Source organism: Balaenoptera physalus (genome assembly GCF_965194825.1).
Source record: "Balaenoptera physalus genome assembly, chromosome: 13".
NCBI lineage: Eukaryota > Metazoa > Chordata > Mammalia > Artiodactyla > Balaenopteridae > Balaenoptera > Balaenoptera physalus.
The window spans coordinates 10,590,609-10,617,695 of record NC_138892.1 but is presented as its reverse complement, the minus strand read 5'-3'; the positions used below and the strand labels follow the sequence as shown (position 1 = coordinate 10,617,695).

Below are 27,087 nucleotides of genomic sequence, written 5' to 3'. Positions count from 1 at the left end.
TTAAGGGCACAAGGCTGGTGATTTTTGACAAATGTATACACTTTAGGTGACTACCACCCCAATCAAGATATATAGCATGACAATTATATTTTTAACAATTTGAGAATTGATCTATTGATCTTTTAGACTGCAGAGAGAGGGGACTGTGTTTTAAGAAAAGTAAGTGAATATTTATTTGCAGGCAAGAACAACAGTCTTCAATATTCTCTGTGAAAGAAGGCTACAACTTAACATGCACTCAGGAAACATTCATTGTTTTTTTCTACCTAGTGGATTCCTATACCAGATGATCCCTAAAGACACTTCTAGCTCTGATTTGTAAAGACTCAGCTACTGGTCTCTCAAGGCCTACGTACTCCTGCCTCAAAAGGCAGTGAGCAGAGGCTTCTGAGATCATCTCAGGAGAGTGAAACAAACCAGACAGTACATGAACTACAAACAAACTGGAGATTCTTGGGAAGTGGGGCTTGAAATGAACATAGCTGAAGAACCCAGGACGACTATAAAACATAACTAATGGCTTTTCTGAGTCAGAATTTCCTGCCTCAAATCCCAAGCAAAAGAAGATCAAGAGAAATAGGGTAGCTTTTCAGCTGCTGAATCCTCTCAGCCAACTCTCCCAGGTAAAATTATTCCAGGAGCTTTGTTCTGCCCACAGTTTCTTTCCCTTTGAAGTACTGGTTTTCCATTAACCAGGGAGACTTGCAAAATCAAACACACTGTGATCAAACATTTCATAGTCTACAATGGGGGTCCAGCTGCTCTCAGGTCAAAGTTGGATTTCTAAGCAGACTAAATGTGCTGCCAAGCAATGTCCGAAATTTCCATTCAAATGCAATTCTACAAATAGGGAGACCTGGAAGCAGGAACGGTGAGGAAGCTGCTACAATACAAACGAGGTGATAGTGGCTTAGACTAGAATGATAGAGGCAAGGTGGTGAGAATTGAGTCTGGGAACATTTTGAAGGTAGAGCCAAGCAAGGGCAGATGCATTGAATGTGTGCTGTGACGAAGACTCAAGACAAGGGTGGTTCTGAGTCTTTGGCCTGAGGGACTGAAAGAATGGAGTTGCCCTTAACTAAGACGGGGAGAACTGTGAGAGGAACAAGGTTGAGGCAAAAAATCAGAAGCTTGGTTTGGAAGTGTTAAGTTTGAGGGCCTGTTAGACATTTAGGTACTCATGTGGGCCATGAGTCCACTTCATGGGTGGGGTCTGGGATGGAGATAGAAATGTGGGGCGTCAATGGCAGATGGAGGATATTTCAACTGGACTGGATAAGCCACCCAGGAAGGGAAGGTAAACAGAGGAGACCCAAGGACCAACCCCAGGGAGGAGGGTCAGTCCACTATTTAGTGATTGGAGAGGAGGAATCCACAAAGGAAAGTGAGAAAGAGTAGCCAGTGAGGAAGGTCCTCCCGGAGCCTTTACTATTCTCTAAGCTAGGGTATGCATTCTGGAAGAGGTAGAAAGTCCTAAATAAATAAAATATATGTTAGATGGTTATAAACAAGGGATACACGTTTCTGGTGACTGAAGCTTACGTGAAGAATAAAGAACAGAAAATGACAAAACCAAAACTAGGTAGGAAGGAGAATATTTATTTAGAACAAGAAATCACAACAATTGTGGGAGAAATCTTGCAGTTACAAATTGCAATTTGTAATTTTAAAAAGCTGACAACACAAACATCACAAAATCCAGAAACGAATTTAATTTTCTTGAACACCTCCATAATATTTTTTTCTTTTTAAGGTTGCATAAACTTTGATCACCTCTTTATAAAACAACAATTTTGTATCATTTTCCACAATGAGAATGGAAAGATAATTTAGTCTTTCCTCTAGCATGTTAGATCAAAAATTTTTTATTACTGATATTTTAGAAAAAATTTCTTCTGAGTTCGCAATTCTTTTCTAGTAATGTTATGAACATTTGGAGAGTTGTCAAAGTTGAAGGCAAACTGTATCAAATTTTTGTCATAGATTAACTGTAATTTCAGGTAATTTCAAGCTTTCTAGTGCCCTGATTAACCTTAAATACTTATTTCATTGAGGACACTCATTGATCACAGCGGGTTAGGTGTATCTTACACACGGAAGGCCAGCAATAACTATTCACGTTAGAGTGTCACATAAATATATCCTACTAAACTCAAATGTTCCCAACAGGATTTCCTTTAGCTGAATCCCAAACGCCACTAGACACAAGGGGAAGTGTGACAGGGGAGAAATCGGAGTAGAGAACGGTTCTAAGTGATTGCAATAAAAATATTACTTTTGCAAATTTTACAAAAACATATGATCGTGTGAGCACGTTGCTGGGTTACCCTCCTTTCGCCGACGAAGAGTCTCGATGGGTCCTTAAGCTTAGTTCCATGACGGTTATCACCTCTAGGTAACAGACAACGGGGGAACGCAAAGCAAAAACGCGGTACAAGGAGTTGGGGCGTGGCACTGCTATTCTAAATGGCTAAACTAAGGCCCTTCACCCACATATCGGTTTGTATTGGTTTGTTTTATAACCCAGTCCCTCACTCTAGGGTTTCCTCAGGAGCCCAACCCACCTCCACGCCCGATTCCGAGCACCACCCACAGCGCTCAAGGCTGCACAAGAGGGTGGGTCCCACGACTCTCTCCTCACATCACAGCTGGCTTCATCTTTGCCTGCTCCAACCTTAACGTCCAAAGTCGGCGGGCGCCTTTTCTCAATGCCCTTTCACTGTATTGGACTAAGCCTCAACTTTTACACCCAGTAAGTTTAGACTTTTGAGGGCGGAACGTTTGAAGACTTTTTTTTTTTGCCGCAGGCAAACCTCTTGCTGCTAAATCCACGATCAGGCCCCCCCATATCCGATTTTCCCTTCACGCGAGAGGGCGGCCGAGGAAGCTGTCAGCCATCTTTTGAGTGGCATTACTTCTTGTTTCAACTACTTTGCCCATCCTTTATTACGCCGAAATATTTCACGTGTTTATTTCTAAATTTTTGCAAGTATTATAGAATCACCTTCCTTGTAGAGCCTCTATTTGAAGAAGGAGGAATAATGTATGGGTTTGTTGCTTTCGCCCTTCCAAACATGGCTGCCACAGATTTCCGGCGGTCCCGGAAGAGCTTCCGGTTTCCCGGCAGCCTCGAAGGGGGCTGGACTTCCGGCGTCAAGAGGCAGGCGAGACCCGCCTTTTCCGTTCTTTCCGGGCTAGGTCCGCGAGCGCCGCAGCCATGTCGTATCCTGCTGACGATTACGAGTCTGAGGTAATCTGGTTTTGAGCGTGTGCTGAGCTCCGCGACAGGGGCAGGGCTCTTTGGATGCTGTGCCCCGCGGGGAGACGGTTTCCGGGCTTCTCCGGGAGCACTTTCGGGCCGCGACCAGCCCCAGCCGGCCTCCCCGCCTGCGCGTTCCTCATGCCGTTGCCACCCGCAGCTCCCGGCTCCTGATCAGCCCGTCTCGGCCCGCCCATCTCGTGTGTCCGGTCCCCTGGTCCTCTCCTTTTCCAAGTCCGGGAATGGAGGCTAGTTATAGGATTCTGTGTGTCTGTAACTGCACTTTGATTTCTTATGGTCTGGGTTCAGTCTTGTTAAGCCCCGCAGATTCCCACAGCCTCTTGTGCTTTGCGCTGCCTTATTACAGCCATAACGCGGTATTGTTATTGTCTGTTTAGTCTCCCTTTTCTCACGGGCGTCTGAGTTCCTCAAAGAACGAGACTGTGTCTTATTCACCTTTGTATCCTTAGAACCTAGAACGAGCATTTTGGATTCACGAATTGGTGACTGTTTTGTCTGTGTTTCTTTCGTTTATAGGCTGCTTACGATCCCTATGCTTACTCGGGCGACTATGATATGCACACAGGTGAGTCTACAGGTTTGCCTGGCCAGCTTCTAGGGATTGGCACCTTTTTGGATGTCTCAGAGCAGCTCTGACGGGCACCTGCTTAAAACTAGGTCTTGATGGTCCAGGTTTAGAGTCAGTTACTAGCTCTCGGCAGGAGAGCTATTAAACCAGACCTTATTCATGGTCCACCTTAAAGTCTCAGAAGGGAAGGGTTCCTGTCCTGACTGTGGTTTCCTTGTTGAAGCTATTAGCTGAAGAAGAAAATCTTGTTGTGAAAAATTAAAGTAATTGAAACCAAGTCCAAGTGAAATCTTTTTTGGAAGGTTTTTGATGTTTCCTGAGTTGTTACAGTAACTTGGTTTGATTTAGCACTTAGTAAGTGCCATGTGTTGTTCTGGGTACTTGGTGTGAAGTATTCTATTTACCCCTTACAGCAGTTCTATAAAGACATAAATTAACTTTACAGGTGAGAAAACTTGAGGATAGGGAAGTTTAGTTACTTGCACCAAGTCATATGGGTAGAAAATGGCAGTCATTCATTTATTCAAAAAATATTAAGTGCCTACTACTTACTGCTCTTCGCACAGTTCCCCCCCTCCCCCCATAACTGTTCCAGGTCTTGAGGGTACACCTGGGTGCAAGACAGGGTTCTTGCTTTCATAGACGTTAGGTTCTGGTGCGGGAAACAATAAGCAAATAAGTAACCTCAATAAATAAATAAGTAGTGGGAAAATGTTCTGAGGAAACAGGCCCGTGGGGATTGGGAGTGACATGGAGAGGATTTATATTTCTGAGTGTTTAAAAGGGAATTATACCCGATTTTATAGACTTGAGTTTTGTTTGGGGATGGCTTTGTCCTTGTTATGTCCTATATGTGGATTTGAAGTATTTATTATATCTAATCTCTAGGAGATCCGAAGCAGGATCTGGCTTATGAACGTCAGTATGAACAGCAGACCTATCAGGTGATCCCTGAAGTGATCAAAAATTTCATCCAGTATTTCCACAAAACTGTCTCGGACTTAATTGACCAGAAAGTGTATGAGCTACAGGCCAGTCGTGTCTCCAGCGATGTCATTGACCAGAAGGTGTATGAGATTCAGGACATCTATGAGAACAGGTATGGGCCGTTGGCTGAGATGATCACTTACTGGGTGAGACTGGCTTAGTAATGCAGTCTCTAAAAAGGGGTGATGTTTATTCATTTCTCTGTAAAGAGAGTGCCCGAGGGGTTTCTGTGATTCTTTGGGGGCTAGGGACATGTTATTTTGTTGAACTTATTGCCCAGAACTTGTACAAGGCCTGAAATAATACCATCACTATCAATAATTATAATAGCAATAACATGTATGATCATTATAGATCAGGCAATGTTCGGAGTGCTTTTTCTGTATTTAGTGATTTACCCTTCACAGTAACCCCATGAAGTAGGTTCTGTTGTTTTCCTCATTTTATAGATGAGAAAACGAAGCACAGAAAGGATAAATCTCATAGCTAGTTAAGTGGATGTGCTGAGTTTTGAACCTGTCCAGTTTGTCACCAGAACCTAATTTCTAAACTGTGCTGGACAACTTTTCAACACAAAACAGGGTGAGCCGAGCTCTGAGGGGTTGCTTCTGGTTTTGAGAGGACTGCCCTTATGTAATGGGCGTTAGAAATGAGACAGGTCAGTCAGGAAAGACTTCATCAAGGAAATAGGGTTGTGAAGCATCTTGGGCAGCAGTGTTTGCGTTGGATGCTCGAGGGCTGTTGTGGCATCAGACTGCAACAAACAGACTGATTTGCTTCCATGTTTGGAGAGGGGGAGGAGGCACAGTGCTCCAGGAAGTGGAAGGGGAGGTGGAAAGCTAAGGGAGGGGGGTGGAGGTGTCTAAAAGGTAGTTCTCAAGTCAGGGAACAGTTAGCAGTGAAATATGACTAGAGTTCATGATACGGAGGCAGGAGATGATCCTGAAGAGCTTGGTAGGTGCCTAGCTGATGTAAAAGAAATGTTTCACCTTATTAAGAAAGATTGTCTGGGGTGTAGAATTGGGTTGAGGAAAGTTGTAGACTTGGAGGCTCTGGCCCTGGCTCTGTTTCCGTGACTTCTTCCCTTTTCGGAGCTTGGGTACTTATTTATAAAATATGAGGATTGTCTCTTCTCAGATCCTTCCTGTTTTGGAGTTCTAGAATATTTTTTCTTGATTTTCAGCTGGACCAAGTTGACTGAAAGATTCTTCAAAAATACACCTTGGCCTGAGGCTGAAACCATTGCTCCACAGGTTGGCAACGGTAGGTGTGAGTGTTTTATGTCCTGTGTGTTGGATGGGATCTTATGACTGAGGCTCATTAGAAAGCTCAGGACGATCTGTGTCTGTTTTGCTCGCCATTTTATTTCCCCAGGGTTTGGTACATAGTAAATTCCTTAGTAACTTGTTGAATGAAAGCTGAATAGATGAAGAGGGGACAGAGGTGTTTCACATGTGGTGAAAGCTGAAATTGGGATTTTTGTCTTGACTGGCTTCCTTTTCCCTCCGTAATTTTTGGGGTCATTACAGTTGCTCCAGAATGGCCTCTCTGGCCTCCTCTCACGTTTCACTTTCTGGTGGTGTCATTTATATATAGTGTGAAGTAAGAAGAGCCAACTTCATTCTTTTGCATGTGGATAGCCAGACAGTACCAATTTTCAGAAAGAACATTCTTTTTCCATTGAATTGTCTTGACACTTCCCGAAATCTGTTATCATGTAAATGTAGAGGTTTATTTCTGGACTGTCACTTTGATTCCATTGATCTATGTCTATCCTTATGCTTGTACCAACCACACTGTCTCAATGATTGTAGCTTTGGAGTAAGTTTTGACATTGGCAAGTGTAAGTCCTCCACCTTTGTTGTTCTTTTTCAAAATTGCTTTGGGTCTTCTGAGTCCCTTGAATTTCCGTGTGAATTTTAGGATCAGCTTGTCAATTTCTGCAAAGAAGCCAGCTTGGATTTCAATAGAAATTATGTTGGATCTGAAGATCAATTTGGGAGAGTATTGCCATTTAACAATATTAAGTTCTCTAATCCATGGACATGGGATGTCTTTCCATTTATTTAGGTGTTTGATTTCTTTCAACAGTGTTTTGTAGTTTTTTAACGTACAAGTCTTTCACTTCTTTTGTTACAGCTAACATTTTTTGAATAGTAAACATTAGTATCATCATCGTTACTCAGGTTTAGAATTCATTCTTTTTTTTTTCTTTTTTTTTGGCCACACAGTGTGGCCTGCAGGATCTTAGTTCCCTGACCAGGGATTGAACCTGTGCCCCCTGCATTGGGAGTGCAGACTCTAAACCACTGGACCTCCAGGGAAGTCCTAGAACTCACTCTTTTTTTTTTCTTTTAATTTATTTTTTATACAGCAGCTTCTTATTAGTTATTTGTTTTATACATATTAGTGTATGTACGTCAGTCCCAATTTCCCAGTTCATCCCACCACCACCCCCTCGCCACTTTGCCCCCTTGGTGTCCATACGTTTGCTAGAACTCACTCTTAAATGGGTTTCCGTGTTGCTCAGACGTTATGCTGTTTAATATTTTGCCATAAAGAATATAATATTGTGTATGTTGAGCACAATAGGAGTCCTGTAATACATGTTTTTAAACAGGTAAGGATTCACAGGACTCAAAGTATAAAAGATTTGGTATAAAAATCCCCCTCCCATTTCTATCCCAAGTTGTCCGTTTTTCTCTTTGGAGCCATCTAGTGTTCACCATTTTCTTGTTTATCCTTCCTCTGATACTCTATGCATATATAAGCAATTAGGAATAACTTGTTCCTTTTTTACAAAGACTAAATAGATGCTTCTTTCTTTCCATTTTTAAAATTTATTATATTTTTGGAGCGTATTCTGCAGCTCCAGGATTCCCAAGACCACCCCCAGGTTTGATTATTTGCTAGGAGGATTCACAGGACTCAGTCCGACAGCTGTGGGGCTTTCTATGGAGCTACCAGAGCAGATCATTACAGACTCAATGTCCAGGCATTTTATTGGGGGCTGGTCGTGTAGGCACATCCTCTGCCTAGCATGTACTGAAATTCCAGACTCCCAGAAGGAAAGCAGGTGTTCAGTATAAACCATGTTGTTTGCACAAACAGTTTGGGGATAGCAGACCACCCTTATGAGATTGGTGGGAAACCCTCCTGAAATCTAGGTTCCCAGATACCAAGCAAGGACCAACTTTACCAGCAGGCCTTTCTAAGGATAATAGTCTCAGACCTGTATGTTAACTTCTGCATGACATTGATATCCAAAGAGCTCCCCCCCGCTTTTTTTTAAATTAATTAATTTATTTTTGGCTGCGTCGGGTCTTCGTTGCTGTGCGTGGGCTTTCTCTAGTTGCGGCGAGAGAGGGCTGCTCTTCGGTGCGGTGCGCGGGCTTCTCATTGCAGTGGCTTCTCTTGTTGCAGAGCATCTGCTCTAGGCACACGGGCTTCAGTAGTTGTGGCACTCAGGCTCAGTAGTTGTGGCGCACGGGCTTAGTTGCTCCGTGGCATGTGGGATCTTCACGGACCAGGGCTCGAACCCGTGCCCCCTGCGTTGGCAGGTGGATTCTTAACCACTGTGCCACCAGGGAAGTCCCCCCCCCTTCTTTCTTTTTAATGGTTGCATCATATCAATAGGATAAATTCCTTAAAATAGGATGTCTAAGTCAAAGATCCCCATGTATTTGCAATTCTGATACTGTCATATCGCCTTCCATGGAGCCATTAGTATTTACGTCCTGGTTAAGCAACTGTATGGCAAAAATATCTAAATGGTGAAGGGAAATGGGCCTGAACGAGATTAAGATGAGGTTGAAAGAATAAAATGGGAAATGAATTTTCTCGTTGTATGTATTCTTGGGGTGTAAGTGTTAGAATTTTGATGTTGTTTGGTTTCTGAAATCACATTTACCACTTTACTTCCCACCAAGGGCTAAAACTGCCAGAAGACCCCAGTTGTTTGGTGGATTACTAAAGCACCCCTCTGCCATCTCTTTCAGATGCTGTCTTTCTGATTCTGTACAAAGAATTATACTACAGGCACATATATGCCAAAGTCAGTGTGAGTATCTAAACGTTGCTGGCAGTTTTTAAACTCTATGCCATTTTTATCCCTGGAAGACAATTGCTAGTTTATATTGGTTCAGTGTCCAAGAGTGGTTGGTGTGTTTTCTGAGCTTTCTTTTAAGAAAGGATGGAGGGAATGATTGAACCCAGAAAGCTGGGTGTCTGTTTCAGGCAAATGGTACCACTGCATAGCCTGTCCATCCTGTTTAATTTCTTTATCCCCACAGTTCTTGACTGGACACTTACCACATGCACTGGGTTGCAGGACGTCATCCTAAAAGTGTGTCCCAGGTACCTTCGGATGCCTCCGCTTGGAGTGCCCTTGCTTTTTCCCTTCAGTGCATTGCCACTGAGCCTCCTGCCCTCTGAGAAATACATACAACTGTGGCTGTGTGCTGGGCACAATTCGAGGCACTTGACATGCGTCTGCATGTCTCTAATCCCCATGGTGATCCTGCAAAGTAGGCAAACTGAGGTGCAGAGAGGTTGCTTTTTCTCAAATTTGTGCAGCTAGTAAATGGCAAAACTCTTTGAAGCTAGACCTGTCTTATTGTGACATCATTATTCTTTCTACCAGACTCTTCCAACTTTGGGCACTTGCTGGATTCTTTTCTTCCTGATTTCTAAATTTTAGAGTGCCCTAAGTCTCTTAAAATACCATCTACACTGTTTACAGGCATACCTTGGAGGTATTGCAGGTTTGGTTTCAGACCACTGCAATAAAGTGCATATCGCAATAAAGCCAGTCCCATGAATTTTTTGGTTCCCAAGTGCATATAAAAGTTATGCTAGGGACTTGCCTCGTGGTCCAGCAGTAAGGAATCCACCTTACAATGCAGGGAATGCAGGTTCGATCCCTGGTTGGGGAACTAAGATCCCACATGCCGCGGGGCAGCTAAGCCTGTGTGCCACAACTAAGACCCGACACGGCCAAAAATTTATTTTTAAATAAATAAATAAATAATAAATCTTTAAAAAAAAAAAAGTTATGCTACACTGTACTGTAGTCTGTTAGGTGTGCATACAGCATTGTATCTTTAAAAAATACACATACCTACCCTAGTTCAAGGCATTATTATCTCTTGCCTGAATGACTGCATAACTGCTCACCTGGTGTCAGTTTCCACTCTTGCCCGCTTAAGTTTATTCTCAACCTAGTAACCATGGTGATCCTTTTGAAACATAGTCTCATCAAGTCACCCCCTTCCTCACAATCCTACCATGACTTCCCATCATACTTAGAATAAAATCCCAAGTCTTAGTCATGGTCCTGCTTGACCTGGCCCCTGACTTCCTTGCCAGTCTCATTTCCTGCATCTTTCCCTCCTTCCCTTGGCTCCTAGCCATACTGTGTGACACTTCAGAGCACATATCACTCTCTGACATTGTCTTATTTATTTGGGTTTTGTTTGCTTCCCCCACTAGAGGGTAAACTCCACCAGGGCACGGACTTTGTCTTGTTTGCTGCTCTAATCCAGTGTCTGATCCCCCACATTGACACGTTAATTGTTGGAGCATGTATGTGCCTGTGTAAATGAAAGAAACTTCCACCACAGTCTCCTTAGGGTATTTCTATCTAAAGAGTTCCCAGCTTCTCACACTCACTCTCATCCCCTTGAGGATGACTTGACCTGACAAGAGCTCTGGCCTTGGCCCAGGAGCCCCCCACCATCAGTGGTGGTAGGTGAAGGAGTTCTTGTTGCCGAAGTAATGCGGGGGGCCATGTTTTTCTGGCATCCCAGTGAGCTCTCTGACTACCTCATTTGATAGAAAGTAAAGATTCTCTCCTATCATTGATGCTATGGCTCAGGTACTTTGCAGGCTGGGCTGGGAATCTAGCCAGCCTGTATAACATGGCTTTTGGCAGAACGTGGCATCAGAACCCATAGTATGGCTGGTTGCCACCTCTGATCTTTCCTCTGGTCTGTAGATGAAGATTCAGCAGAAGTTTGTTGACCCCATGATCTCTTCACTAGGTACCAGATGGGGCAGTTTCACGTACATGATGGGGGGGAGTTGGAGGAGGAGGTTTTCATTGAAAGAGCGTTTACTGTATTAGGCACTTTCACTTCATAATCTCATTTTTCAGGGGCTAAGACTCCAAGGCAGTGTTCTTTCTATTCCATCACAAAATACACCATACATCATGTTGTTCCCCAGCTCAGAAATCTTCAGTGGTTCTAAGTTGCCAGCCACATGAAGTCTAGATCAGGGGTCAGCAGCCTGCTATGTACAGGGCAAGATAGAGAGTATTCTAGGCTTTGAGGGCTGTAATGGTCTCTGTCAAATCTGTTCAGCTTTGTAGCAGCCATGGACAGTGAGTACACACGGCTGTGTTCCGGTTAAGGTTCTTATTTACAAAAACAGGTGATGGTGGATTTGCTGACCCCCGGCTTAATTCTTGTTTGCCACTGTAAGACCTCTGCATTTCTGGCCCAGTGTAGCCCAGTGTAGCATTGTCTGCCTTACTCCCTAACCTTCAAGCACCACGATTTTACTTCTTTGCCTTCATTAGTCCTGTTTTTCCTGAAACACCTTCCCCTCACTCCTCTGCCTTGCCAGATCTATATGCCTGATCTTTAATGGTCAGTTAAAGTTTTTGGCATAAAACTTGACCATTGGCGTCAGGTATTCAGTGCCCCTTTGAACTGCTGTAGCACTTAACTATCTTCCGTGTCACTTGAGTGCTCTTACATGCTAAGAAGGGGAGAGCCGACGTCAATTCTCATGTATAGTTGACCCTTGAACAACACGGGTTGGCGCTATGCGGGTCCACTTATTTGCAGATATTTTCAATAAATATTTATAGTATTATAGGATCCACCATTGGTTAAATCTGCAGATGTGGAGGGTCAACGATACATTATACACAGATTTTTGACTCTGGAGGGTTGGTGCCCCTAACCCCTGTGTTTTCAAGGATCAGCTGTAATTGTTTTCAGTTGTCAGTGGCAGGCCATGAGTAGAACGCATTTAGATTAAATGTGTCCTCCTTTCTCTGCTTTCTTTACAGGGGGGACCCTCCTTGGAGCAGAGGTTTGAATCCTATTACAACTACTGCAATCTCTTCAACTACATTCTCAGTGAGTCTGAGGTTATGATGAGACCTCGTATTGGCCTTCAGCTCTTTTTAGCAGGATTTTAATGTGCAGGTGGGAAGAGGGGGAAGTCTTGTGGTTCATAGTCCTTTTAAGAGAGAAATTACAGAATGCATTCTGCAGCCTTACGGAATGGGCATAGTCATTGATGGAGTCTGACTCTTCTGTGGTCTCTTCCCAGATGCTGATGGTCCTGCTCCCCTTGAACTCCCCAACCAGTGGCTCTGGGATATCATCGATGAGTTCATCTACCAGGTATCTGGTCAGCCTTGGCCTAATTTGAAATAACTGGTCCAGACAAGGAGCAGCTGTTACCATTGTTTGTGTTGTTAAAAAGATCATGGTATATAGTCACCCTAGGGTAGTGTGAAATACCCTGTGGAAGTGGCCTATGTTGTGGTTTTTTGAATCAGTGAGGTCTAAGAGCTCCATTCTGAACTCAGAAGTCTGGAGAACTGAGCTCCTGACATTCACCACGTTCTTAACTGACCTTGAGAGGTGGTCTGGCGGGAAGAACACAGGTTTCCAGGCTTTGGAGTCAGCTAGGAGTGGGTACTTGTCTGGGGGCTGCCACCTGGTGGCTCTGTAGTGATGACGTGTTACTTTAGCTCCTGAGCCTCACTTTCCTCGCCTACAGGAGAAAGATTCTATATCTTGATTGTGGTGGTGGTGATGTGAGTATGTGTTGGATCAGAATGAAGGAACATTTTTATCAAAAGGGAAAAATTACCTATCTCAGAGTGCTGTTGCTAAAAAACATAAAATAATTGATTTTGGAAAAACATCTTTTCCATGTTTTACAGGGATGGCACAGCTCTTACTAGGTATTTCAGGAGAAATCAGTTTCCTAATAAAGCAGTTATTTGAGCCCCATGGATCAAAGAGACTTTGAGTACAGAGTGCTGATAAGTTGTGATTGGTGAGCTGAGGAAACCTTCCTAGGGCTCTTTGAGAAAGAGGCTTCCTGCTCAGGACAGGCTCCAGTGCCTTTGTGCAGTGAAGGCCACAGACCACACTGGCCTTGTTTGCCCTCTCTGGCTCCTTGGCTTGTTACTTGGCATAATTTTAGATTGGCTGTCCTGTTGGGCAGCAGCAAGTCAGGGAGGATCATCTGTGCTAAGGTTCTTCATCCATCTTAAGATAATCCTAATTCCCTGGGCTTAACTGGTGTTCTCTTAAGGGGTTTAAGTGCTCTTGCTTCTAACAAAGACTGGCCAGTGTGGGCCAGGTGTGATTCCTCCAGCCAGTCTTTGTGAAAAGTGAGAGCACTGTAAGCCGCTTAAGAAGAAAACACCAGTTAAACTGCATGGGGTGAGGGGCTCTTCCCCACCGCTCTCTTCTTTATTCTTGTTGTTTTTTGTCTTTAAAATTAAAAAAAAAAAAATTTTTTTTTTTTTGCTCCGTATTCCCCACCAGTTTTTCATTTATTTGTATTGATGCAGTAATATATGAATGTGTTGCTATTGTTGAGATTTTTTTTTTTTTAACTGCAGATAAAGTGAAAATGTTTTTCTTCCTTGCCTTTGCAGAGGCATCAATTACTGTCTGGAAAGATAGTCATCATATAGAGACCTGCCTTGTTCTTTTGTGCCACGTACATGGTGTACCACTCTTCTGGTGTATGTGTTACAGATAAAGTCTATTTCTAGGGATGATTATAAGTAGAGTTGTTGTCTGAAGGATATTTGCTTTTAAAATCTTTTTAAGTCAGATAAGTAGAGTCACAATTTGCATGCAATAAAGTGTACCAATTTTAAGTGTACCGTTGATGAGATTAGACAAATGTTTACACCACCACAATTAAGATATAGAACATTTTGTCACTTTGGATTTTAATAAATAGTAATTAGTGCCCTCCTAAAAGGCTGTGTCAAATTATACTACTACCAGCAGCATTTGAGAGCAAGTTTTCTGTACCGGGTGGTATCGATCTAATTTTTGTCAGTTTGATAGGAAAGAAATGGTAATCATTTTAATTTACGTTTCTCTGAAGAGATGGAACGTTTTCCCTGCTAATTGACCAATCCTGTTTTTCTTCGAAGTGATCATCAGTATCCTTTGCCCATTTTTCTGTTGGATGATCTTGTTCTTTTTGGCTTATGAGAATTCCTTCTATATTCTGGATACTATTCTTTGTTTTGTTTTTTTTATAAATTTATTTTTATTTTTGGCTGTGTTGGGTCTTTGTTGCTGCGTGTGGGCTTTCTCTAGTTGTGGTGAGCGGGTGCTACTCTTCGTTGCGGTGCGTGGGCTTCTCATTGTGGTGGCTTCTCTTTGTGGAGCGCGGGCTCAGTAGTTGTGGCGCATGGGCTTAGTTGCTCCGCAGCATGTGGGATCTTCCCAGGCAAGGGATCGAACCTGTGTCCTCTGCATTGGCAGGTGGATTCTTAACCACTGCGCCACCAGGGAAGCCCCGATACTATTTGTTTATTGTAAATTTGGAAACGTTTTCTCCTGCACTCGCACTCTTGGAGGAAGATGATATTTTAGAGTTGAAAAGTAATCTTAGGTCATCTAGAACCTAGATTCTAGGTCCCTGGTTTCCAAACCTGTGTGTGCACCAGAAATCAACCAGGGAGCTTTTAATTCTGACAGTAACTAGGTCTCCTGTGCTAGTCTCTGGGTGACAGATGGAGCCAGCCCAGTGCTGGTCCCAGATAGAATCCCTGCCCCAAACAAATAGCTGTGGTATGTACCCTATGTGTGCCTTGCACTTGGCCAGGCTCTGTGGTTGGGACAGGGGTGACTCAGACTGGGTTCCTGTCACAGGTGAACTGATGGTCACCTCTGGAAGGGAAGACACACACATGCAGGTACCTGCCCCGTCTCTACCATGTATGAGTAGATCTGTTGTAAGCCACCTGACTCTGGTGGCCAGGCTGACGGCACTGTAATGCCCAGAGACGTTAAGTAACTTTAGACTCCAAATTGAATGTTTTTTTCCACAAATTACTTCTCATTTTAGAGCTTTTTACTTAGCTGTGGAATAAGTAACATAGTAATGAACAAATCCACAGCTTAATCAAAGATGGCTTTGAAAGAACCAGTAGTGCACAGACTGGTGTAGCCGGAGAAGTGGTAGCAGTAGCGTGTTGTGTGCTTGTGCTGTCCCTTTGGCATTAACGCCACTGCTGCACGTTTCCCTTTTTCCTCAACAGTTTCAGTCGTTTAGTCAGTACCGCTGTAAGACTGCCAAGAAGTCAGAGGAGGAGATCGACTTCCTTCGTTCCAATCCCAAAATCTGGAATGTTCACAGTGTCCTCAATGTCCTTCACTCCCTAGTAGACAAGTCCAACATCAACCGACAGCTAGAGGTGTACACAAGTGGAGGTGAGTGCTGCCTGTCATCTGTGCGTCATGAGTAGAGGCTGCAGGTAGTGCGGAGGAGCGATGGGCTGCTCCTCTTTGGTATTTGGGTGTGAACAGGAGCCGAGGGCTGATCTGGGGGCTGCAGGGTTTGGCAGTCTGTTGGCCAACAGACTGAACAAGCACTTCCTGAGAGCTGCATTTGTAAACACTTCTACTGCCTCTCCAGGGCCTTTGTTTAGATAAGCACTTCTCAAACTTTTTGGTGTGAGGACCACTTTACAGTCTTAAAAGATTAAGAATCACAAGGTTTATCTATATATAGATCTTGTTACAGTGAGAAGAGTGGTGTTTTTGCAAACCTCTTTAATGTCTGGCTTCATAGAAGAGAGCTGGAGTCTCCTGCTTCTTCACTCAGTCTGTGACAATATGCTGTTTGTTGAAGTATCTGAGGGAAATCTGGCCTCACACAGAGATTTAATTGGGACAGGGAAGAGAAACTTAATAGCCTTTACAGGTAGCCTGGCTCTTCTCTGGTTCTGCATCAGAAATTGATAGGGGGTAGTTTCATACAGGTTAGTTGCAGTGTGGAATCTGAAGCCTTATCAGTGAACTTATACTTTGTTACATTAAAGTTCATTGGTTTATCCTGCAGCTTGCATGAATTTTTTTACCCATGCATGATTTTGTAAAATACTGATTCATTGAGCTATCAAGATTTTCTGAAAGTTGACACATTTTATTGTACAGTTTTTTGGGGTTTTTTGTTGTTGTTGTTGTTTTAATTATTTATTTATTTTGGCTGTGCCAGGTCTTAGTTGCGGCATGCGAACTCTTAATTGCGGCATGCATGCAGGATCTAGTTCCCCGACCGGGGATCGAACCTGGGCCCCCTGCGTTGGGAGCTCAGAGTCTTACCCACTGGACCACTAGGGAAGTCCCAATTATACAGTTTTTTGAAACCACATCTGTTACTTTGACCATCAACCTTATCGGATAGGTCTTCATTGGGGAGCTGTTGAGTTCATAGTGGCAGATAGAAGTTTTATGAAATTCTAATTTTTACTTAAAAGCTCAAGTTTTCATTGGCAGCCAACACTGCCAGTTGTTTTCATTGACATCTTAACAGGCTCACTGCACTCATTTTTGAGAAAATACCCATGTCTCTATTCATAGTCTGTGTATCAGTTATTTTTTCAAGTAAAAATGGGGTTTTGTGGGGAAAAGAAAGTGGCTGGTTCTTTTATTGCAGGTGAGTGGTGGTAAAGAATACAGTGATGACAGTAGAGTTTGGTGCCACTATCCGATTGATGCTAAGTTGTCCGTAGTTTTACCCACGTTGTTTTTGCACCATCAGTGCAAATGTCAACTCAGTGAGAAAGGCAAATAGTGTCTTAGGAAGATAAGTAGGAACACGCCTGCATAGTGTTATGAGGAAGAGAGCTTGGCTCTCATGGACTTGCTGAAAGGAGGGGCCTTGCCGAGTAAGTCTTGTTGATGAGAGGGGTCCTCTCATATTCTCAGGTGTGTGTGGATGGGGGGCTGCCACACCCCTTAGGTGACTTAGAAGTGTAAGCTTAGCATAAGGCCAGGCGTGATGTTTCTTGGTATTCCTTCGAAGGCAGTTATTCCCTGTTGCAGGAAGCTTTAGAGACTGGCAGTAGATGAAGAGTTTACTGAGGGTAAACTTCAAGGGTCAGGCTTGCCCTCCTTCCACTGCCCCTGCTGAAGTGCTCACAGTGTCTGTGTGTCTCTCTCAGGTGACCCTGAGAGTGTGGCTGGGGAGTATGGACGGCACTCCCTCTACAAGATGCTTGGCTACTTCAGCCTGGTGGGGCTTCTGCGTCTGCACTCCCTGTTGGGGGATTACTACCAGGCCATCAAGGTGCTGGAGAACATCGAACTGAACAAGAAGGTAATTCATTCCCTGTTTCCTCAGGCCCACCTTCCCAGAGCCAGAAAGTCTGCCTGTCTGCTTCAAGAGAGACTCTGATCTATTATTAGAACAGATTTCACAGAGAATAAAAGAGGATTCCTCCCCAGGTCAGTGGAAAATTGAGACAAGAACTGGGAAAACCACTGCAGGGAAAATCTGAACCTGGACCAGGTGGTTTCTCTTTGGTGCTTAACAACACTTAAAATATTCAACAGTCTTTGGATTCTATTTTCAAACCAGACTGATGCTGGCAGATTTTTACTTTTCAACTTTCACTGAAGAATTAATGAAAGACTTACTTAGTTCTAAGGTGGCACAGGTAATGATACGTTAGCAGTGGTTGTTTTCCTGGCCACAGAAACTTGGTACGTTTTTGTTTGACGTGTGTGTATCTTATCTGTCCTTTCTCTTATAGGGCTTATTTGGAAAAGCAAGGAGTAGAAAGCAAGAAAGAATGTGAAAGTGAGGTGTAGATGATTTTAGAGCTGAAAGAAATTTTAGGGTTACCTGGTCCAGTCCTTTTCTGTTACAGCCAAGAAAATGGAGTCCTCAGGTCACATAATCAGTAAGTGGTACGATCTGCACTCAGAGCCTCTGACTTCAGAGCCAGGATTCCTCTGGGTAGTTCAGGGCCTCTGCAGGGAGCTCTCAGTGCTTCCACCTCAGCTGACACTAGGCCCCAGCAACTTCCAGATCCTACCTGGGATGAATCGGTCTTGAGATTCATGGATGCTGCTTCTGCCTCCTTCCACAGAGCATGTATTCTCGTGTGCCCGAGTGCCAGGTTACCACATACTATTATGTCGGTTTTGCATATTTGATGATGCGTCGATACCAGGATGCTATCCGGGTCTTTGCCAACATCCTTCTCTACATCCAGAGGACCAAGAGCATGTTCCAGAGGACCACGTACAAATATGAGATGGTAAGGAGGCCTCTGACCAGCTGACACACCTATGCCAACAGTTTTTGGGTAAACGCCTTCAAAAATTTTGCTTTTATATGCTTTTTCAATAGGATGGTTTTTTTAACGGCTAGCCTACTCTAAGTGTTTTCTTTGTTACACCTATTACTTCAGATCATTAACACCCTGATGATAAGGACAGTATCTTTTGTTTCACTTTTATTCCCCAGCAGTGCCTAGAGTGTTCACTGGGCTGTGGGTGTTTAAAATCAGTTAGATGTGGGTACTGCCCTCAAGCAGTTTGCCTGGAGGAGGGTGGATTCAAAACATGCATAGAATTGGGAGCAGGTTTCTAAGCAGAGCAAAGGTGTTGAGACTTGGAAGTATGGTCATGTAGTAGCACAATAAATCATTTTGGCTAGAAGGCAGGAGAACAGCCAGATTGGGGTATTAGAGTCTGGGATAACCTTCACTACCCAGCTAAAGTATTTATCTTTATTCTGGAGGCATTAAGTGCCATCAAAGATTTCTGGGTGAATTGATCATAATTGGTGTGGAACGATTGACCTGCCAGTGATGTGTAGGGCGGACTGGTGAGACCGAGACAGAGGTACCAGTAAAGAATCCAGGAAACAACTACACAGGACCTGGAACTAGGCCAGAAGTTCCATAGAGCTAGAGGGGGGATTGGAGGAGACATTGGGAAAGTTAGCTGAAGGGTGTAAGGCAAAGGGAGAAGTCAGAAGGTCGGTACAGAGTGTAGTGGGAGGATGGTGGGGACCTCAGAAAATCCATTCACTTGACCCTGCACCGATCTCTCCCCCCACCCCCAGATTAACAAGCAGAATGAGCAGATGCACGCCCTGCTGGCCATCGCCCTCACCATGTACCCCATGCGTATCGATGAGAGCATTCACCTCCAGCTGCGGGAGAAATATGGGGACAAGATGCTACGCATGCAGAAAGGTGACCCACAGGTCTACGAGGAACTTTTCAGCTACTCCTGCCCCAAATTCCTGTCACCTGTAGTGCCCAACTATGACAACGTACACCCCAATTACCACAAGGAGCCCTTCTTACAGCAGCTGAAGGTGTTTTCTGATGAGGTGCAGCAGCAGGCCCAACTCTCAACCATCCGCAGCTTCCTCAAGCTCTACACCACCATGCCTGTGGCCAAGCTGGCCGGCTTCCTGGACCTCACTGAGCAGGAGTTCCGAATCCAGCTTCTTGTCTTCAAACACAAAATGAAGAACCTGGTGTGGACCAGTGGCATCTCTGCCCTCGATGGCGAATTTCAGTCAGCCTCTGAGGTCGACTTCTACATCGATAAGGTATGACTGCCGCTTGGGCTAGGTTCTCAAGGCACCCACTGTTCTGGGCATCTGGGACACATCATTGAACAAAATCAACAAAGATTTTTGCCCTTGTGGTATTCTAGTGTTTAAAAAATAGACAGAAAGCTTTACAGTTAAGCAAAGCATGTAGTAGTTTGGAAGTTGCCACGTGCCACGTTGCCACGTGGAGTAAGTTGGGGTAATGGTGGTGGAAGGCACAGGCTGCAGTATTAAGTAAGGTGCTCAGGGTAGACTTTGTTGAGAAAGTGAAACTGAAGCTAAGACTTGAAGGAGGTGTGGAAATTAGCAAGCAGATAACTGGAGGAAGAGCATTCCAGGTGGAGGGAGCAGTTAGAGCAAAGGCCCTGAGGCAGGAGCGAGCCCAGACAGCTGCGATGCAGCTGGAGTGGCCTGAGAGGACGTTGTGTTGGGAGATGAGGTTGGAGAAGAAGGGGGGAGGGTGCTTAGTAGACTGCTGGAAGTACTTTAGTGGGTGGGAAGCCATTGTCCTGACTTGTACCACCCTAGATTGGTGCTGCCTGGCTTTGAACTTGATATAATGGGATTATGCGGTATGTGCTATTTTCTGTCCAGCTTCTTTTGCTCGACATTATATTTGAGAGACTCACCATCCACCGTTGTCATATGTAGCAGTAGGTCAGTCATGCTTATTGTTCTGTGATGTGTGATGGTCCAACTTCTACTGCAGTTACTGACCACGGTGGTTCCATTCTTCTACTGGTGGACATTTGGGTGGTTTTTGGCTATTGAACAGTACACATACGGTGTTTTTTTAGGTTTTTTGTTTTTTGGGTTTTTTTTGGCTGTGTTGGGTCTTCCTTGCTGCGCGCAGGCTTCCTCTAGTTGCGGTGAGTGGGGGCTGCTCTTTGTTGTGGCGCACAGGCTTAGTTGCTCCGCGGCATGTGGGATCTTCCCGGACCAGGGCTCAAACCCATGTCCCCTGCACTGGGAGGCGGATTCTTAACCACTGCACCACCAGGGAAACGCCTATGAGGCAATTTTTTAAAATATCCTACATTTTTGGTTGCTTTCAGAAAGATGTTGGTCTACAATACACACATGTACACAACATCTCTTAGGGATACACAACCCTAAGAGACAAATAACCTCACAAGACCTATACCATACATACGTTTGTGTTTATCCATTGCTAACAACTACTTTTTATTTATTTAATTTAAATACTCTTTTTTCACAACATTGTAAATCAGCCCTACTCCAATAAAAATTAATTTTTTAAATTTATTTTTGGCTGACAGTTTTTAATGATAACATTTGCATAACAAACTTCACCACTTTAAAGGGTATAATTCTATGATTATTAGTGTATTCACCATGTTGTACAACCATCTCTGCTGTCTAATTCCACAGCATTTCCGTCATCCCAAAAAGAAATCCCTGCCCATTAGCAGCATTCCCCATTCCTCCTTTCCCCCCCCATCCCTGGCAAATCAGTGATCTTCCTTTTGTCTCTGTGGATTTGTCTATTCTTGATATTTTCTAAAAATGCAATCATGAAATATGTGGCTTTTTGCGTTTGATTTCTTTTATTGAGCATCTTTTCAAGTTTAATCCAGGTTGTAGCAGGTATCAGTACTTTATTCCTTTTTACGGCCGAATAATATTCCACTGTTTGGGTACACCACACTTTGTTTATCTGTTCATTAGTTCGTGGACAGTTGAGCTGTTTTCACTTTTTGGCTGTTATGGATAATGCTGCTGTGAATTTTTGTGTACAAGTTTTGTGTGAACAGTATTCTCTTGGGTATATATACCTAGTTGTGGGATTGCTTGCACAGTTTGGGTAGTTTGTTTTTGAAAGCTTATCTTGCTAAACCAGATCCTCTCATTTTAGACTTCATGGCTTTTTGAAGGCTTCGTGTTTGGCAGAACTTGGCTGTCCCTGCCATGAACAGACTCACCAAAAGCAGAAACATGTCTGTAGTGGAAGTTTTTCAGTGTTGTTTTTAAGTGATTTTTTAAAATATCAGACCTGTCTGTCCCGTGCAGTATCACATCAGCTAGCTAAAGTCCTTTTTGAATTTATTCCCAATGCCTGACATGTACACGTTCTTTGGCAATATCAGTCATTTGCTCCATCCCTCCATCCCTTTTAGTGACCCAGCTGAACTGGTCCCAACCATCTGGATGGTCTTTAATAAAATACTTCTCCCAAGATTTAGCAACTTGGTTATTACAAATAAAATTTTGCTGTGAGGTTATATTCAGGTTAAATTAATATGATTTAAATTTCCTACATGAAAATGTTTTTAATTGCATGTTTTTATTATTGTTCCTTCTTGGTTCAGGTTTGTCTTTGGCAAAATACTTTCTATTTTTTTTTATTTTTTTCATCCTTGACTTGAAAAAATCCTATCAAAGAGATTCAGAAAGTTCTTGGGTCTTAACCTAGATTATGTCATAATTTACAAGTAAAATGGTGCTCAACAAAATATTTTGAGCTAAAAAACAATTTAAAATCTAGACTAATTTGCAACTTTATACTCATAAACAGTGTATAAGAATAAAATGCTATTTTAAATGTTACTATTGCCAAAAGATTCATGTTCGTTAAAAAGACTAGAATGTAAAATAAATGAATTAACAAGACGAAAATAAAAATCAGCCATCTAAGAAGAAAGAGTTGCTACTGACTGGTAATGCTCTTCCACAGGGGTTTATCTAGCACTTAGCATCACTGCTGTGTGCAGGTCCGTTAAGTGGCTCTCCCTCACTGCTTCTGTCTGGCTGCTTTTCTCATAGGACATGATCCACATCGCAGACACCAAGGTGGCCAGGCGCTATGGGGATTTCTTCATCCGGCAGATTCACAAATTTGAAGAGGTGAGAGGTCTGAGAGAGCGGTGTGTGGGCTGGGGACAGAGGTTAGGAACTGGGTGGGGAGTTACAAATTTTTTATTTCTCATTTCTGTTTTCAAGAAAGCCTGAAATTGGCCCTTTAAGTTTCTGAGCTAGACTGGCCGGCTGCTTGGGGTTTGGGGAGTGGGGTTGGGCCTGTAGGAGTTGCTGTGTCAGCCTTCTCTGGAGCATCTCTTTCCAAGATCTCCCGCTGCCGGTGGCCAGCTCTCTTCTCCCTCCCTGGTATTTCCTAATATGGGTGGATTCACTGCCTGCTCTTACCCATCCCTCACCATTTGGCAGTTACTCTCTGACTTAGACAGGTCTGGCCAGTTTCTGCAGGCTGAGACCATGAAGCTCTGTTCTGACAGACTTGGTGCATTCCACATCCTGCCCTTGGAGAGGTCTTGTGGGTCACTTTTTGTGGCCATAGCTAGAGCCACTGCATCTTGGTGCTTTGAGTCCCCCAGCAGAGGTCACTGCTGTGCTGTGGTCCATGCTACCAGACTCCTCCTGCAGGATAATAATACAGCCCTGGCAAGTCTAGCCACCCTGAGTTCCTTTCCTGTCTATAAAATGGGCAGAGCAGTATGGGATGTGTGTTTGTTGAGTGTGAAGGGCAGATAGAACAAGCTGCATGAATTGTGTGACACCATAAGAATGTCGGGTGGAGGACCTAACCGCGCATTTACACATGATAGTAGGCAACTCATGCTCATGTCAGAGGGGCGGCCTGGCCTGGCGATCGTGCACACTGTAGGAAAAGGTTTGGTGAAAAAGCCATATCTGACTGGGCTTCCCTGGTGGCACAGTGGTTAAGAATCTGCCTGCCAATGCAAGGGACACGGGTTCGAGCCCTGGCCCGGGAAAATCCCACATGCCGCAGAGTAGCTAAACCCGTGCGCCACAACTAGTGAACCTGCGCTCAAGAGCCCGCAAGCCACAACTACTGAGCCCACGTGCCACGACTACTGAAGCCTGCGTGCCTAGAGCCCGTGCTCTGCAACAAGAGAAGCCACTGCAATGAGAAGCCTGCACGCCGCAACGAAGAGTAGCCCCTGCTCACCACAACTAGAGAAAGCCCGCGTGCAGCAATGAAGACCCAACACAGCCAAAAACAAACAAACAAACAAATAAATTAAAAAAAAAAAAAGCCATATCTGACTTTGCTTTTCTTTCTCTTCCAGCTTAATCGAACCCTGAAGAAGATGGGACAGAGACCCTGAGTATATTCATACTTGACACTACTCAGGGACCTATTTTGATGTCATCATAGGTGGGGAGTGTTTTTGTCACCATGAAGCCTTTACCTAGCTCAACCATCGGCCAGTCAACTGAGTTGAAGTTTATTTAAATCGGGGTGAAATCTTTTAAATAGGTCTCAATAAAGGATCTTCTTTAGAGTCAGATTTGTCATCTCATTATTGTTGGGGAGCATCTGTGGACAAGGGCAACAATATGTAATTTCCCATTTGTCATGAGATACTTTCTCCTGATGCATTCGTTATTGGTGTTTGAATTATTTAATCCCTGGATTCATAGAGCATTATACAGTATATAGGACATTTTCATATTCAGTATCTTATCTGCATCTCACAAGAATCCTGTGAGCGTTAATGACCTGCCATAATTTGCGTGCATGTTCATGGAAGTGCTGGGTTTCAGGAAGGAACTGCTGAACACCTACTGCCAGGACTGTGCTGAAAGGAATCCATATACACTGCCTGTACTTCCCGCTCGGGTTTAGTAGGATCCGCATTTCACTGATGAGGAAACAGACTTGGGGAGTCAAGTGACTTGATTGAGGTCACGTAGTTATGAAAAAAAAGCAAAGAGTTGGCTCCAGACGCTACTGTCTTCTGCTGCCCAGGTCTCCTGATTTTTCACACTGAAAACTTCGGTTTATGTCGTGGGCAGCTTCTCCCACCCTCAGTGAGGTTCGGAGCTACTGCTTGTCTGCCGGAACCTTCACGGCCAGTCACAGCTGAGTGGTGTCTGTTCTTCCCTCTCTCTGCCATCCCTCCCTTAAACAGCCATATGGGATCTGCCATCTTGGGTATTTCTTTGAGATGGCATCTTCTGCATCCCAAAACCTAGCAGCCCACACTGTTATCAGAGCCAATTTCTAATCTTGTCTAGCAAAGCACAGATCATACTGATCTATAATAATTACAAACTTTAACTGGTTGTCTCAGGTAACTCACACAACCTACCCATCAAAGATCAAATGTTCCTGGAGCTGTAGAAACTTTATGTTCAGGAGTAAGGCCCTCAGAATGGTCTGCACACTTTATGCATTATCTCACTCTGGAGACGGGTAGATGTGGAATCCTGGTTTTATTGATGAGGAAAGTGAGGCTCAGAGTAAATAGCTTGTCCAAGGCCAGAGTAGTAGGTAGTGAAGGCAGGTCTTTGGTTTCTCAAACTTGCGGTTTTACTTCAGAAAGCCCTACCCTAAGACTGGCAGCAAGAGGTGAAACAGCAATAAATACCCCATCAAAATCTGCATGTTCGGGACTTCCCTGGTGGTCCAGTGGTTAGGACTCCACGCTTCCACTGCAGGGGGCACGGGTTCCATCCCTGGTCTGGGAATTAAGATCCTGCGTGCCTCGCTGCATGGTCTACATTAGCTCCAAAGCAAGGGGATACTTCCTGGAACTTGGACGGGCGTAGCTGATGAGGCTGCTGCCCCCCACCCAGTGACAGCATTGCTGTGATCCTCAAGCTAGGCTTTGTGCTGGTTCCTTTTGAGTTTTCTGGTTCTAAGGGAGCTTGAGAACATGGAAAGAGCCGCTGGCTTGAAGGCATGACACCTAGATTCAAGTCTGAATTGTCTCACTAATTTACTGTGTGACCTCTGGGCACACCTGAGGGTCCCTAGAGCCTGCGGCCGGGCAGAGCTGGGCCTGCTCCAGGGGCTTGGCATGGGGATGGCAGTGGCTGGAGCTGAGTGAACTGGCTTCCTCCTTATCTGGGGTGTCACCTGTCACTCGGGTGGACACCAATATGGCTCTTGGGGTGGAAGCTCCTGCTTGCAGGAGCCCCGTTCCTTGAGTGTAAACAAGGATAGTAGAATCTGCCTTACTGGGCAGTCGTGAGGAATAAATGAGATGCTCAGTTATTTATTTCTCCCCCATGCTTGGAATTCATAAGCTCTTCTGTATCCTTGTTTCCTAGTAGTTACTGAATGAATGCTTGTCCCTGAAAAGATACGTCCATGTCCTAACCCCTGGAACTTATCAGTGTGACGTTTGGAAAAAGATGTGAGTTAAGGATCTCGAGACGAGTGCACCCCGGATTATCCAGGTGGCCCCTAAATCCCATGACAAGTGTCCTTAGACACAGAGACACACAGGAGGGGGCCACATGAAGACAGGCAGAGATTAGAGTGATGCAGCCGCAAGCTAAGAAACGCCTGGAGCCACCAGAAGCTATGAGAGGCGAGGAAGTGCTCTCCCCTAGAGCTGACACCTTGATTTTGGACTTTTCACCTCCAGAACTGTTAGAATAAGTTTCTGTTTTAGCCACCAACTTTGTGGTAATTTGCTGCAGCAGCTCTAGGAGTCTAATACAATGCCTGCTGTGTATCAGGCACATTATAGGATTTTATGCACAGAAGGTTGTATCCTTTTTCCTACAAGTGAGCCAGCCAGGCACTGCTAGGCGAGAGGGAAAAGGAAGTGGGTAAAAAACAAAACCCCTAGAAAACAAATAACAATTTAATTTTTCAGTTAAAAAGAAAAAAAGCCCCTGTCCTCATGGGACTTAAATTCTAATGAGTGGAGACAGGTGGTAAAGCATGTATGGTATGTTGGATGGCGAGGTATCTTGTGCAGAAGAATCAAGGGTAGGAGTTAACCTTTTGAATTGGATGGTCAGAAGAGATGACACTAATTGGTGTCATTTGGTCAGAGACATGAAGGGGGCAAGGAGGCCACGTTGCAGATACCTGAAGAAAGTGTTTGGAAGAGGAAACTGCAAGTGCAAAGGCCCTGAGGTCGGAGCATGTTTTGTATGTTGAGAGAATGTAGTGAAAAGGCCAGCTGGAGCAGAGCTAGCAAGGGCGAGGGAGGAAGAGGCCAGGGACCAGTGACGCTCCCGATCATGTGGAGTCATATAGGCCTTGTCGAGACTATAAAGGCTGTGACTAAGTCTGAGTTAGGAGGCCATTCTCCACCAGGGAGGTTACACAACTTGTCCAAGTTCCCAGAGCTAAAGAGGAGCCAGGACAGAACCCAGGTCAGCCCAGTTCTAAAGCCTGCGCTGTCTCTGGGATGCCATCCTTCCTCCAGAAGGAAGGAAAACCAAAAGCAGCCTCTTAGTTAATATGTAATAAGTCCAAACATTCATAGAGCTCTTGGTAGCTTTCCAGGCACTTCATCTGTTACCTTGCTGGAGTCTAACGAGTGGCAGCATTGGTATCCTGCCAAATGTTTGGATTGCCAGGCCAGTGCCAGCCAGGCCTTACTGCACCCCCCGCCCCCAGTGCCTGACCCTGGTTCCCTGGCCTTGTTAAGAATGGCCCATGCAGTACCATCTCTTCTGTACCCACAGCCAGTCCTGACATTTGGCAATGGTGACTCATAGGATATAGACCCACCTGAGCGCCCCTGGTGTTAACTCGTTTTGATTTCACCACCAGAGTCTCATAGTTCATGTCAGAGTCTCCCGTCTCCATCACTAAAATTATGCCAGGTCAAGGTGTGTTGTGGCTGACCCCGGTCCCTCA

General features: G+C 44.4%; 1 protein-coding gene across 3 annotated transcripts; it reads left to right on the top strand.

The window, feature by feature from the left end:
• Positions 1-3,134: 3,134 nt before the first annotated feature.
• EIF3L (eukaryotic translation initiation factor 3 subunit L) lies at positions 3,135-23,765 on the top strand. Of its 3 annotated transcripts, XM_082420040.1 has the most exons (13): positions 3,136-3,250; positions 3,797-3,845; positions 4,737-4,947; positions 6,019-6,098; positions 8,834-8,895; positions 11,914-11,983; positions 12,180-12,253; positions 15,157-15,328; positions 17,065-17,219; positions 17,995-18,165; positions 18,978-19,475; positions 22,263-22,343; positions 23,546-23,765. In XM_082420040.1, exons 1-13 carry the CDS (start codon positions 3,218-3,220, stop codon positions 23,582-23,584), a joined length of 1,695 nt encoding a protein of 564 aa, XP_082276166.1. In that variant the 5' UTR covers positions 3,136-3,217; the 3' UTR covers positions 23,585-23,765. The 3 variants fall into 3 exon arrangements, with proteins under 3 accessions (XP_082276167.1, XP_082276166.1, XP_082276168.1); XM_082420041.1 differs by lacking the exon at positions 22,263-22,343 and having other exon boundaries at positions 3,135-3,250; XM_082420042.1 differs by lacking the exons at positions 3,136-3,250; positions 3,797-3,845; positions 6,019-6,098 and having other exon boundaries at positions 4,740-4,947.
• The last annotated feature ends 3,322 nt before the right edge of the window (positions 23,766-27,087 follow it).

Bases quoted from the DNA above. Each gene is read 5' to 3' on its own strand.
- EIF3L (XM_082420040.1), top strand. From the start codon at position 3,218: ATGTCGTATCCTGCTGACGATTACGAGTCTGAG. The intron at 4,948-6,018 runs GTATGGGCCGTT...CTTGATTTTCAG, and splicing joins CAGGACATCTATGAGAACAG to CTGGACCAAGTTGACTGAAA. The intron at 8,896-11,913 runs GTGAGTATCTAA...CTTTCTTTACAG, and splicing joins ACATATATGCCAAAGTCAGT to GGGGGACCCTCCTTGGAGCA.